The sequence below is a fragment of the Ixodes scapularis genome, unplaced genomic scaffold (genome assembly GCF_016920785.2).
Source record: "Ixodes scapularis isolate PalLabHiFi unplaced genomic scaffold, ASM1692078v2 PGA_scaffold11__112_contigs__length_91849675, whole genome shotgun sequence".
In the NCBI taxonomy this organism is placed as follows: domain Eukaryota; kingdom Metazoa; phylum Arthropoda; class Arachnida; order Ixodida; family Ixodidae; genus Ixodes; species Ixodes scapularis.
This window is the reverse complement of record NW_024609837.1, coordinates 62403332-62416410: the sequence shown is the minus strand read 5'-3', so window position 1 is coordinate 62416410 and position 13079 is coordinate 62403332. Positions and strand designations below refer to the sequence as shown.

The 13079-nt window shown below is 49.7% G+C and overlaps 1 protein-coding gene across 1 annotated transcript; it reads right to left on the bottom strand.

Moving 5' to 3' along the window:
- Window positions 1-2512: 2512 nt before the first annotated feature.
- LOC121048067 (uncharacterized serine-rich protein C215.13-like) lies at window positions 2513-13028 on the bottom strand. Its single transcript, XM_040503934.1, has 2 exons — window positions 12733-13028; window positions 2513-3545 (listed from the first exon to the last, which is right to left on the bottom strand). Exons 1-2 carry the CDS (start codon window positions 13026-13028, stop codon window positions 2513-2515), a joined length of 1329 nt encoding a protein of 442 aa, XP_040359868.1.
- Window positions 13029-13079: the final 51 nt, after the last annotated feature.

Below are 13079 nucleotides of genomic sequence, written 5' to 3'. Positions count from 1 at the left end.
CCTTGTTGTTACCGCGCCCGTTTTTGTTTTTGCGACAGTCGCCGCCTGCGGAACGGCCGCCGCTTTTGAGCCAAAAAGACCGTCTGCTAAAGACGCCGGCTCTCGGCGCCGAATGCACGTTCGTTGGCGGCAGTTGGCGTCGCGACCGCTTGCGCCATCTCTTTTTTTCCGGTGCGAAACGGTGCCGTATGGTTTGAAGAGCGGTGGCTTCGTTACGTTTCCATAGGAGCTAAGCTTTTTTATTTCTTTACTTTTTCCCGGGGTAAATTCGCTCTTCGCAAATTTTAGCAAAAAATGCACCATTAGCGGGCAACGCTGCACAAAATCGTAGCGGGATAGGTTACGAAACCGAATTTAGCGGTCGATTCAAAGAGCCTTGCCGCTATCTGAAACACCCGGTAAAATGTATTTTTTGTGTTGTTTTGTTTATTTCATAAAACATTTCCGGTTTACCACGGCTACGGCGGGGAACGGACGGGATGGAGCTCTGGGCATCGATGAGTTAACACCAAATGGAAAGTGTTTCGATTTTTTCTTGTTTTTGTTATATCAAGCAGTTGCTAATCTGTTTCGCTAAAGAAGATTGCCGGCTTGTTGGCTCGCTCCGGTTGCGCTGGTGCTGCGTTTCAAACTGTACACCTCAGACGCTAAGACTCGGCTTTGACGTGTTTGGAGGCGAAAGAGAGAGAGCCGAGACAGCGAGGAGCAAGTCACGCACCACTTGGAACAAAAAAAAAAAAAAAGGAATAGAATAAAAAAAAAAGGTGTCGCGACAGATCACAAACGTCAGTGAAGAGCTCGAATGAGCACGAACGCTACACTACGCGTTTCACTTCGACCGCACAGTGCAGCCCCAAATCGGGGAAGGGTTGGAGCGCGACTGCTATGCCTCGACGCGGTTCTGAAGCGAAGTTTGGGAGTTTCGGTATTCTAGGAACATTCATTGACTTAGGTAAGTCAACCGAAGGTTTTCTTTTATCTGAGGTGCAGTCGCGGCAATTTGCTGGGGCCAACGTATTGGCAAATAATTTGAGAACTTTGCTAAGTTCAATATGAGATATTTACTAAAATGCGAAATCTCGAATGCGACACGGAGCGTAAAGTTTTACTGGGTGTTTGTCAACGCAAACATTAGGTGTAAACGTTCTTTTTTTTAGTTTGGTTACTGTGCCTGCCCCCTTTGTATGGCCTTTGGGCCTTTTGAAATGATTGTACAAATCTTCTTTTGTTCATGAATCGGACCAAGTTTTTGAACATAGGTGGTCGAAGATTGTGCCGTTTGTGGGTCACAATGCAAAAAAATAAGCTAAGCTGAATAAACAGTAAGAAACTAAGAGCTTGATTTGCTACCTATAGCAGCCGACTGCAAATGAAAGACGTTTGGATGACGCAAGAGCCGGGAGGTGGCGGAAGCTTTTGACATATAGCAGAAATGCCCCGACAAAAATACGTCGGGTTTGTCTTGTGTTCCAGAGTGGTTCAAGAGTAAACATAACTAAATAGTGCACTACACCTAACAATCCCGCGCTGGATTTGACTCGAAAATTTCGTATGCAGTGGGAGTAGAAGGGTATGAACTTGGGTTAATTGCTGATTCATTATTCAGAAAGTACAAGCGCAAAAAAAAAAACAGGCAAGTGAAAGATACGAACAACACAGGGCGCTTTGTGTTGTTCGTCTCTGTCCCTTAGCGCTTTTACCCTCAGAGCTTTGAAGATCAATGTCTGCGTGCTCGCATTTTGCTGCTTCCATTTTCCGGCTGTTGCGCCTTTGTTCACAGATTTGGCACCGTAGGTAGCAAAATCAAATCCTTATTGTTGTTGTATTGATGCGAAAGCATTAACTGTCCCATGGAGCTGAGCCGGCGTTGTCCGTAACCGCGAAAACGACCGAGAAATTTCATCCGCGCCGCTCGCGCGCCGGATAGTTCCGCAGCAACGCACAACCGCCGCTACCCAGAGCCCGGCCGGACGGCGTCTGTAGAGGGTAGCGGGGTGCGCAGCTTGTAGGAGTACGCCATTCCTGCACGTAAGCACTCTTAAGTGTCCTCCTGTATATTTTTTTTTTGTTGCTTTATACTCAGGTAAATTTTTCTTCAACATTTTAACGCACAGAAATGCGCCATCCTCGGCCACCCCTGTCCAGACCGTTACCGCGATAAGTTAAAAAAGGAATTTATTCGGAATAGCCAACTATAATTTCAGGCACGCGGTAGCTTGAATGTCCCCCTTTTGAGTGCTCTTAGAAACATCATGCTCACAAACACCGTTAAAATCGTTCTAAACAATGTAAATTAAAAGTTTCTTGAATCTCTATTTTGTATATGCAAAATAGAAATTAAGCTCCATGTTTCATGGTATATGCCATGAAACATGGAGCTGACTACTTTTTTAACCCCAATATCTGGATGTTGGAAAGAGACTGCATTCTTCTATACCTATGCATAGATGACGCAAAAAAAACTGTCTTTTTCTACACTGGTAAGCCCTCGGAGCCTGAGACATGATTGCTATCACCAATCTCTCGTTATTCGGTCCCTTTTAACACCACTTTCAGCGATTGGCAGATTAGACGTTGCTGGAGGAGGGTTGGGAGCTTCGAGGTTTTTGATCGACGTCGTTGACGTCGAAGATGCAGTTGACGTAGTGTATGGCAGAGAGGAAGATGCCTCCGCGCCTTCTGAAGATTCATAACTTTCGGACGCAGACGCCGCTTCAGTGGTCGATATTGGCGTGGAGGGCGCGGAGCTGTAGCTTTCCGAGTCTTGTTGAGCTGTATCATACCTCGACACCGCTGACGTTTGCTTAAGCGCCTTTTCAGCTGCCGACTTGTACGCAGATGCAACGTGACTTGCCCAGTCGTAATTGTCTGACAACGAAAACTCCTTTGCTGGGGTCATATGCTTAGTCCAATCATAGCCGGATGACGAAGAGGACTTCGTGTTCATTGATGCCATGTATCTCGCCCAGTCGTAATTGTCTCGGGAGGAAGGTTGTTTGGCTGCCAAAGAGGCCATCGTGTCTTTGTATCCAAAAGAATCAGGGTACTGCCACCCATAACTTGTAATCGGAACTCTTGAATACTCTTTTGTTTTAGAAGTCGCATCTTCAGCGAAGGCCCATTTGGAGGGAGCGTTGTGATAGGACAAAGAGGGCTTGGGCCACGACGTTTCTGTTTGTGAAGTGTACTGTTGTTTTAGATACTCTTTCAAGGCGGCCATATAGGCCTCTTGTTGAGCGGTGGAGTAAGTATGGCTCTTCTGTGACGTGTACGATGGCCTGCGTGTAGCTACGGGTTCTCTGTACGTAGGCCAGTGACTCTTCGGTGTAGTCTTGGTCGATTTTGTTCCCGCATCAGCGGTGAGAACGTCGGAAGCAGTCCCGAGGTCGATGACGTCATATTGGTAGTTCTGCTTGTGTGGGGCGTGGAGAGACGCCGAATCGTAGAGGGCGTGCAGATGGGACAGGTCAGTGATGACATCGGGGGCTGGCTTTGGAAGTGGTGATTGCCATATATTTGTAGGAGGGTAGTGGTAGTGATGCACTCTGGAAAATAAATAAAGACATGAGAGTGATTGGCGTGTTAAGAGAAGATGACAGGCGATATAAAGTTTTAGAATAGGGGCCCCATAGCTTTGGGTTCCCTGCACAGCTTAGGCCGTCGCAGTGGGCATGCACAAAAGTGCTGCGCATGCGCGGTAAGACTGTCCCAGCAGTTTGGGAGACCCAAGCTGCGGGGTCTCCTTACTCTAAAATTCGCTAATGACATCCGTTATGTCAACTCTGCGCGTATTAGACTGAAACAAGAAACGTTTCTATAACTTTTGGTCGGACACGGCTGCGACGTTTCACCATTTGTTTATTTATGGGAGGTAACACATGCAGTGTTATATCCCCCTTATACAACCATCTCGACTATCATTGAAGCGATCACATGCATTTAGTTCAATCGCCATCAGTCGGAGTTGCAGTGCGTCGCCAACTTTCAAGGAACGTCTAATAATGACTAAACTGAACGGACTTTGTTAACTAAGTTTAAGATGGCGTCGTCTGCGGTATCGTCACCAAGATATAGCGTTAGCCGGGTATTTACTGTACTGGAAAGCAAAGAAAGGCACCCAGAAACAATCGTAGCCGTGAATATTTTCATCGGCGGCATAAAGAAGGGTTGTATTTGTTTTTATAACGAGACCTACAAGTCGCGGAAGCTCGCTCTCGTGGAACTATAGTCCATTGCAACTCAAGAAGGTAATGCCAGGGTAAGACGAGCCGGGAAGGAGGAAGCAGACGTAACGCTAGAGAGAAGGAGGTTTCCCCCACTTTTCTCCAGCGTTCATTCTGCTTCCCCCTCCCTGACCCGTCTTACCCTCGCTCTAGCTTCTTGATTTGCACCGGACTTTAAAGCTGAATCGGTAGACTCAACGCCGTTCATAGAAAGAGTTTCGTTGATGGAAGAAAAAGGCACAGCATTGGGCGTGCACCGGACGCAGATAGAGGGCTCGACATGCCCTCTTGGCCTACAAGAAGCCGAAAAGAATTCTCCAGCGGTGGTAGCGAAAAACAGTTTAATCATAGGTGTGTCGATTTAATAAGAGCGTAAGAGTTAAGTGTAGTAACGCTTCAGGTTGATAATTGGGTGCACGTGATGTTTCCAATATGGTCATGCAGAAACATCCCAGAAACGAATGTGCCTCTTGAACTCTGTTTTGCTCGAACAGAGTGTGACCACTCGGACGGCAGATTCCTGGCCCTCGGCACCTGGCGTACGGATTATGTCGATCGTTCCGCTAGTCACGCTATTCCACCATGATTTTGGATGACCGTGATTGAAACATGACGTGCACCATATTTTCAGTCATCGAAAGTTACTCCGACGCCTTTATTAATTTCGTTTCTCGCGAAAACCACCAGGGTATTATTTCCGGCTTCTAGTTGGCCATATTAGAATTTGTGAAGACTCCTGGGAACACATAATCACGCTTTCGGCCAGTGGCGCCTCCTCATTTGACTCGTATGCTTCCCAATGAAAGGCCAACCTCTCTGTATATACTGCTCTGGGCAGGTTTATAGCTAAATGGGTGTTAACTGGTGTGCCCTTTTCAACGGGTGGTAGCTTGCGCGAGCTAGCCTAGCCAATGGTGATGTCAATGGAGGAGTGGTTTATGTTCTTGTACTTCTTTTTTAAATATTTTTATGATTGTAAAATGTTTCAATCGTTTTTTTTACTTCAGCTATAAATAAATGATTAATAAAGCTTGTGTGTTACACTGATAACCAATAAACGGTGTGTCTATAATAAATTTTGTTTGCTATATAATTTGGTCACATGACTTAAGATCTGGCTTCGGTTTGCGTCTAACTGTATTTGAAAGATCGTAAAAAAAATCGCTTCAATTCACTTCAGCCTAAACAGAGTTGGACCCTAACATACCTCTGCAAACCTCACTCATGAGGACCCTTACTCACCCTCACTCACCCTCATCCTCACAGGTGAGGTGAGGGTGAGTGAATTTTTGAACCAGGAAAATGTATGAGTGTGAGGGTGAGTGAGGGCCGTGAGGGCTGTGAGGGCGGTGAGGGCCGTGAGGGCTGTGAGGGCGGTAAGGGCCGTGAGGGCGGTGAGGGCCGTGAGGGCCATGAGGGCCGTGAGGGCCGTGAGGGCCATGTGGGCCATGAGGGCGGTGAGGGCGGGGAGGGCGGTGAGGGCGGTAAGGGGTATGAGGGCCATGAGTGCGTGAGGGGCGTGAGGGCGGTGAGTGGCGTGAGGGCCATGAGCGCGTGAGTGGTGTGAGGGCGGTGAGTGCGTGAGGGGTGTGAGGGCCATGAGTGCGTGAGGGCAGTGAGTGACATGAGAGGCGTGAGGGCCGTGAGGGCTGTGAGGGCGGTGAGTGCATGAGGTGGTGTGAGGGCCATAAGTGCGTGAGGGCGGTGAGTGCGTAAGGCCTCCTTAAGATCGAGCATCTTTCTCAGCAATTTTGGTGTTAATGAGGGGTTGTTCTCTAGCTTTCCCTAGATCGACACGAATTACTGAGATCGGGTCCGGCTCGAAATAAGCAAGCAACTCGGAGCAATTCAAATACGTTTGAAGCGGCTGCATCGAATCAGGGACGCAAAATTTTCACGTGATACCTCGTGCTAGTGATGATGACACCGAAAGACTTGGTTCTGGTTTGAAATCGATCGTTTTTGGAAATAAACTGTTTCAGAGAGGTGCATTAGTATTCTTAACGAGATTTAAATGCATAAAACACGTTTATAACCTGTAATTGTGTCTAAACAGTGCAAGAAAAATAAAATTTTATGATGACAATGGCAAATTGCAGCAATTGGTTGCTGCGTGTGATCGCGGGCGGCCCGTGTTGCTGGCATACCTCGGCAAACCTCACTCATGAGGGTCCTCACTCACCCTCACTCACCCTCATCTTCACAGGTGAGGTGAGGGTGAGTGAGTTTCTGAACCAGGAAAATTCATGAGTGTGAGGGTGAGTGAGGGCTGTGAGGGCGGTGAGGGCCGTGAGGGCTGTGAGGGCGGTGAGGGCCGTGAGGGCGGTGAGGGCCGTGAGGGCCGTGAGGGCAGTGAGGGCAGTGAGGGCCGTGAGGGCCGTGAGGGCGGTGAGGGCCGTGAGGGCGGTGAGGGTCATGAGTGCGTGAGGGGCGTGAGGGCGGTGACTGGTGTGAGGGCGGTGAGTGCGTGAGGGGTGTGAGGGCCATGAGTGCGTGAGGGCAGTGAGTGCATGAGGTGTGTGAGGGCCATGAGTGCGTGAGGGCGGTGAGTGCGTGAGGCCCCCTTCAGATCGAGCATCTTTCTCAGCAATTTTGGTGTTAATGGCGGGTTGTTCTCTAGCTTTCCCTAGACCGACACCAATTGCTGAGATCGGGTCCGGCTCGAAATAAGCAAGCAACTCGGAGCCATTCGAATACGTTTGAAGCGGCTGCATCCAATCAGGGACGCAAAATTTTCACGTGATACCTCGTGCCGGTGATGATGACACCGAATGACTTGGTTCTGGTTTGAAATCGATCGTTTTTTTGTGGAAATAAACTGTTTCAGAAAGGTGCATTAGTATTCTTAACGAGGTTTAAATGCATAAAAAAACGTTTATAACGCGTAATTCTGTCCAAATAGTGCAAGAAAAATAAAATTTTATGATGACGATGGCAAATTGTAGCAATTGGTTGCTGCGTGTGATCGCGGGCGGCCCGTGTTGCTGGTGTTGCGACGTAAAGTTTCTGGGCGAAATTGCCCCATCTGAAGCTGGCCTGAGTGGCGTGAGGGCCATGAGTGCGTGAGGGGCGTGAAGGGTGTGAGGGCCGCATGGGCGGTGAGGGGCGTGAGGGCTGTGAGTGGCGTGAGGGCGGTGAGTGGCGTGAGGGCCGTGAGGGCGGTGAGGGCCGTGAGGGCGGTGAGGGCGGTGAGTGGCGTGAGGGCGGTGAGTGCCGTGAGGGCCGTGAGTGGCGTGAGGACCGTGAGTGCGTGAGGGCGGTGAGGGCGGTGAGGGCCGCGAGGGCCGTGAGGGCGGTGAGGGCCATGAGGGCGGTGAGTGGCGTGAGGGCTATGAGTGCGTGAGGGCCGTGAGGGCGGTGAGGGCCGTGAGGGCGGTGAGGGCCGTGAGGGCGGTGAGGGCCGTGAGGGCGGTGAGGGCGGTGAGGGCGGTGAGTGTCGTGAGGGCCATGAGTGAGTGAGGGGCATGAGGGCCGTGAGGGCGGTGAGGATCGTGAGGGCCGTGAGGGCCGTGAGGGGCGTGAGGGCCGTGAGGGCGGTGAGTACGTGAGGACCGTGAGGTTCAGTGAGGGTGAGTGAAGGGCTGAAGGTGAGTGTGACTGTGAGGATGAGGGTGAGTGAGGGGCTGAAGGTGAGTGTAGCTGTGAGGGTGAGGGTGAGTGAGGGGCTTAGGTGAGTGTGGCTGTGAGGGTGAGGGTGAGTGAGGGCGACCTAAAATGCCGACCTCTGGTTGCTGGTGTTGCGACGTAAAGTTTCTGAGCGAAATTGCCCCATCTGAACCTGGCCTGAGTGGCGTGAGGGCCATCAGTGCGTGAGGGGCGTGAGGGGTGTGAGGGCCGCAAGGCCGGTGAGTGGCGTGAGGGCGGTGAGTGGCGTGAGGGCGGTGAGTGGCGTGAGGGCGGTGAGTGGCGTGAGGGCGGTGAGTAGCGTGAGGGCCGTGAGGGCGGTGAGGGCGGTGAGGGCGGTGAGTGGCGTGAGGGCTATGAGTGCGTGAGGGCCGTGAGGGCGGTGAGGGCGGTGAGGGCGGTGAGGGCGGTGAGGGCGGTGAGGGCCGTGAGGGCGGTGAGTGGCGTGAGGGCGGTGAGTTTCGTGAGGGCCATGAGTGAGTGAGGGGCGTGAGGGCCGTGAGGGCGGTGAGGGGCATGAGGGCCGTGAGGGCCGTGAGGGCGGTGAGTGCGTGAGGGCCGTGAGGTTCAGTGAGGGTGAGTGAAGGGCTGAAGGTGAGTGTGACTGTGAGGGTGAGGGTGAGTGAGGGGCTGAAGGTGAGTGCAGCTGTGAGGGTGAGGGTGAGTGAGGGGCTTAGGTGAGTGTGGCTGTGAAGGTGAGGGTGAGTGAGGGCGACCTAAAATGCCGACCTCTGGACCCTAATGACTCAGTGAGAGCTGAGACGATTCGTCTGCGATGATACTAGCTAACAAGTTCCTTCGAGCTCAACTAATGTGGAAGTTGGCGTTTCTTTTAAATTGTTTTTTATTTCTGCGGCTAGGATCGCTTATTATACATAAAGCCCTTCTATTCAGGGAAACGTGGCGCCATTCATTGTTGTATAAATGCTCGAGGCACGTGCCGCGCCACTTCTGGGAAATTCATGGCGTCTGAAATCTCTCAGTGGTGCGCTGTGCCGCCATGATCTTCCCAAGGGCAGCACGTTTCACGTGCCTCGTGCTTCGACGAACCTTGCGCTACTTTTGAAACATGAAGGGGCTTTAATTATGCATGATTAGATAAAACAATTTTAGGGGAACTCCCAAAGGTGCAGAAGGTTTTACGAAAGATGAAATTAAAATTAAATTTCCTTCAACCTGAAATGCAGCGCAACTTGATTTGTGGGTGTTTTGCAGGGCTGCGAGAAGTGAGAAGGGGGGGGGGGGGGGTGCCGGCGAGCCTGCTGAGAAGACGACATCCTTGCGAGCAGTGAGACGAGGGAGGCACAAAAACCAAAAACTTTCTGTTGTTTTGTGCGTCTTTTTTTTATCTTCCCCGTCTTAAGGTTCACAGGTATGTCGTTATCCAGGATGTGTTTTGGAGAGCGAAAGCACACTAATGCAGGTGAGTTATGCGATCCAGGTTACATAATATTATGACGAAGAAGACGACGACGCTGGCGCAATGGCATAATCACGGGGGAGGTCCTTCGCGCACGGCCGGGCTTCCGTATTTTTCTATCTCACTGAGTGGACACCTCTTTGTCATTTGCAGCCGGCCGCACATCTGCGCAACAATATAAAGGTTACTTGTCACTGTAACTCGGATAATTGACTAAATGTTCATAATTAACTTCATAGTTAACAAGAATAAACAGATGGCGCCAAGTGAAAACTTGCATAGCGTCATGAAAAGCAACTAAATTTGTAAATTTGAGAAATATTTGGTGCTTGTGGGGAAAGCTGTGGTGCTCTCAAGTTACCCCTGGTGCAACAAAGAAGTCTGGCACTGAGAAAACAGATGATAAGGGTGGCGATGTGGATTAGTTGGTTCATACTGACGAAAAGGCAAACAGCGCACAGTAAACGGGGACTAAAGGAAGTGCAAACAGGACAAGCGCTTGTCCGGTTTGCACTTCCTTTAGTCCCCGTTCAGTGTGCGCTGTTTGCCTTTTCGTCGGGATGATAAGCACGCGGTGGTGTTAGTGGTGTACTGGGCGTCTCGTCCCGTACTTAGAGGGAGGCTACTCCAGTCGGTTGCTGAGTATGAACTGCTTTTTTCACACGATATTTGCGTACGATCAAGCCTGCTCACGTCACGGGCGGCTCGGGTCAGCCGATCTGCGGATACCGCGGTGGCTGGACGGTGGTATTACGTGAAAAGTAGCCCTCAGTTGGTCGAACGACGTTTTAGCGAACGCCGACTTTTCATCAAAAAACTCTTTAGCGAATAGTTGGCAGCAACAAAGCGGCGTTTACGGTTGGGCCAAGTAGGTTAACATTTTTCTAATGAGCCGCCGCAGACTGTCGCCGCGAAGCGCCGTAAGCGCAGCGCGAGGGTGTGGGTTAACACGCGCCCTCGTTCTTCGCCAAAACGTCGATTAGCTCAAATGGCATTGTCCGCTAAAGCGTCATTCGTTCATGTGATATAGACCGTTACGTGACCACCTGAGTGGGTGCCGTAGGTGTTCAACAGAGAGGCGGCAGGTTGATCGTATTATACGCAACAGTTAGCATCATTGTTTTCGCACTGCTAGCTTCGCACCTCTTGCACGAGATGTATTTTTACTTATCAGATCTCTATAGAATTCAAGGATTTGGTGCTTTTTGATGACGGTCAAGAAGTTTCTCATTGTTGCCATGTGTTTATTTTGAATAATTGCAAACTGAAATAGATTTTGGCATATGGTTTCACTTATACTAACAATTAACGTGACAATATTATGCTACCCTGACCGTATAACTCATCTTCATAGTACCGATTTGTTCAGATTTGTCTTTTGTTGAACAATCAGTAAAAACTAAAAATCGTTATGGCAATTAACTTCTGTGGAAAAAGATTTGTGACAAAAATTTCTCGCAATAAATCAAAATCATCTTAAACAGGGTGTTCGCGCCACTTCCACCCGCCATTACAGGGGGAGAGCAATACTTCTGGTTTTCCTATGTTTACCTTGTGTTTTGGGGCATTCGCGGCAACTTTTCGTTCTCTATTTAGCAATTGCGCGCAAGCTGCGCTTTACAAATGTCCCTGTGTCGTGCTTTTATGTTGCAGTTGGGCACCGACACGAACAAAATGTCACAAGGGAAGTTTATAGGGACTAGGGGCGCCGCTGAGGGCAGCTGAGCTTCGGTGATCACAGAATGGCGGCATCATCAGACAGTGCTAGCCTACTTCCATGTGCGGCCGTCAAATGGCGAAAGGCGACAAACGCGAGCTGCCCAAGCAAGGCGAGGTTGCGGCACCTCGAAGGACCATCTCCGTAAAACGATGGGCCCTTACGGCACATACAGATGCCATCTGAAACGGAGCTCAGGGAAAGAAACCTTGAAAACCAAAGCAAGCAATTAAAAAAAATTAAAATTGTGCATTAAAAATTTTGCGTCGAGCTGAAGGAAGCATCGCATCATAAAAACTTCCTGGAGATCTTCTGCGTATCTGAATCGCCGAGCCCTGCAGTGAAGCTGGGCACCTATCTTCGGCGTCTGCGGTAGATACACTCTAAGAAATGCCTGCGCGTCTACTTACCCGCAAAACACTCAAATAGCCAATCTTTGCGATCTACGAAATCAGCTCAGCGAATGATAAAACGGAACATCCGTTTAGACCTAAAAATGAAGACTGCACTGTGGCATTATACGCAATGCAAAGCGTCGTGCATGCCTTGCGCAATGCCACAACGCAGACTTACTTTTGAGGTCTAAACAGATGGTCCGCCTCATCATTCGCCGAGCTGATTTTGTAGATCGCAGAGATTGGCTCTTCGAGTGTTTTGCGAAAAGTAAACGTGCGGGCATTTCTTAGAGTGTAGGTGAGCATCGCCAATGCGCTGTCGTTCACAAAATACTTTAACGGGTTCAAGGACTTGTAGGTCACAAGTCGTTCTCAGGTGTATGGACGAGGTCACTCCAAGGTATTCATTAAGATGTGCCCACGATAGCTTCGACAAATTTGAAATTTCTTTAAAGTACCAGTGCACATTCTTCACATTCAAATGATCAGAAAGGCGTGTCGATCCAGCATAAGTAAATTTCTGGCAGTACTGCAGTTGGTCCCCGGGGGTGAGAGTTTGAAAGTAAGGGCTACTCCCCGCGGGTCCTCAAAAACAAGCAGGAACAATGGCCACCTGGAAGCAACATACTCCCCTTGGAAGTTCGCCCAAGTTTGTTTTTGTTCACCTTTACACACCTTATAATATAACCCTCTTACAATAAGTTGAATTGCTTTATTTTTTACAGGTACACGGGTTTCTGCACTTGAAGGCATACCGGCCCTCAATGCTCTTGAAACATTAATCTCAGATGCTCCCCTAATCAATTTCGCCAGTGGTGAAAAAGATCGGTAGCGCGCTCCGAATGCGGGGCTCAAGTTCGTCTGCTTCTTGCACAGGGTTTGCGATTTTCATCAGCTCGTTGTCGCCGGCGTTGGGACCCTAGACCCGCTAGTGCGCAAACGTGTCTATAGACCCAACGCCAGTGACAGCGAGCGGACGACCCCCGGAACGCCATAGCACTCGACTTCTTTGGCGTGACTGATAGCTAAAGAAGGGTACGACTTTGCTTTGGGCCATTATCTTATTCTTCATTCGCTGCCAATGAGATTGTCGTATCCGCCAATAAATATTCTGAACAACTAATCATAAAGCTAGAGGCGTCAACATGATAAGCTACTGCGTTATAGCTAACTTGGTTAAAAGTACGCTAAAAGAATATAGTTTCTGACCTAAACATCAGGCAGACATTTCTGAACGCGCATTTGCCTTGTCACTGCCAGTTCTTTTTAGATCTACAGTGAATGGAGGAAACACTGTCAGAGCATGAATATTATACTCGTGTTATAAGATAGTAGAATAGGGGTATTACTCACGGTATGGGTACGGGCATCATTGGCGGGGGTGGAGGAGGATGTGGGTGATGATGTGGCGGAAGAGGAGGGGGATGGTGCTGATGTCCTGAGGGAATGGGCACAGGAACTGCGATGACTCGAGGCCCACTCAGCAGCCTGGCGATTAGGATCTTCTTGAGGGTAGCCCAGCCGTGCACTCCCATGGAACATGACAGCAGCAGGACGACTGCCACGCCGAGACATTGCCTTCTATTCATGAAATCCGGCGACGGTGCCTGCTGCTGTGGTCGGAAGAAAAGATAATTACCATGAAACATCTTTTTGAGAGAATTGCGTGGATGTTCCAAGTTTATACTTCAAAACCTTTT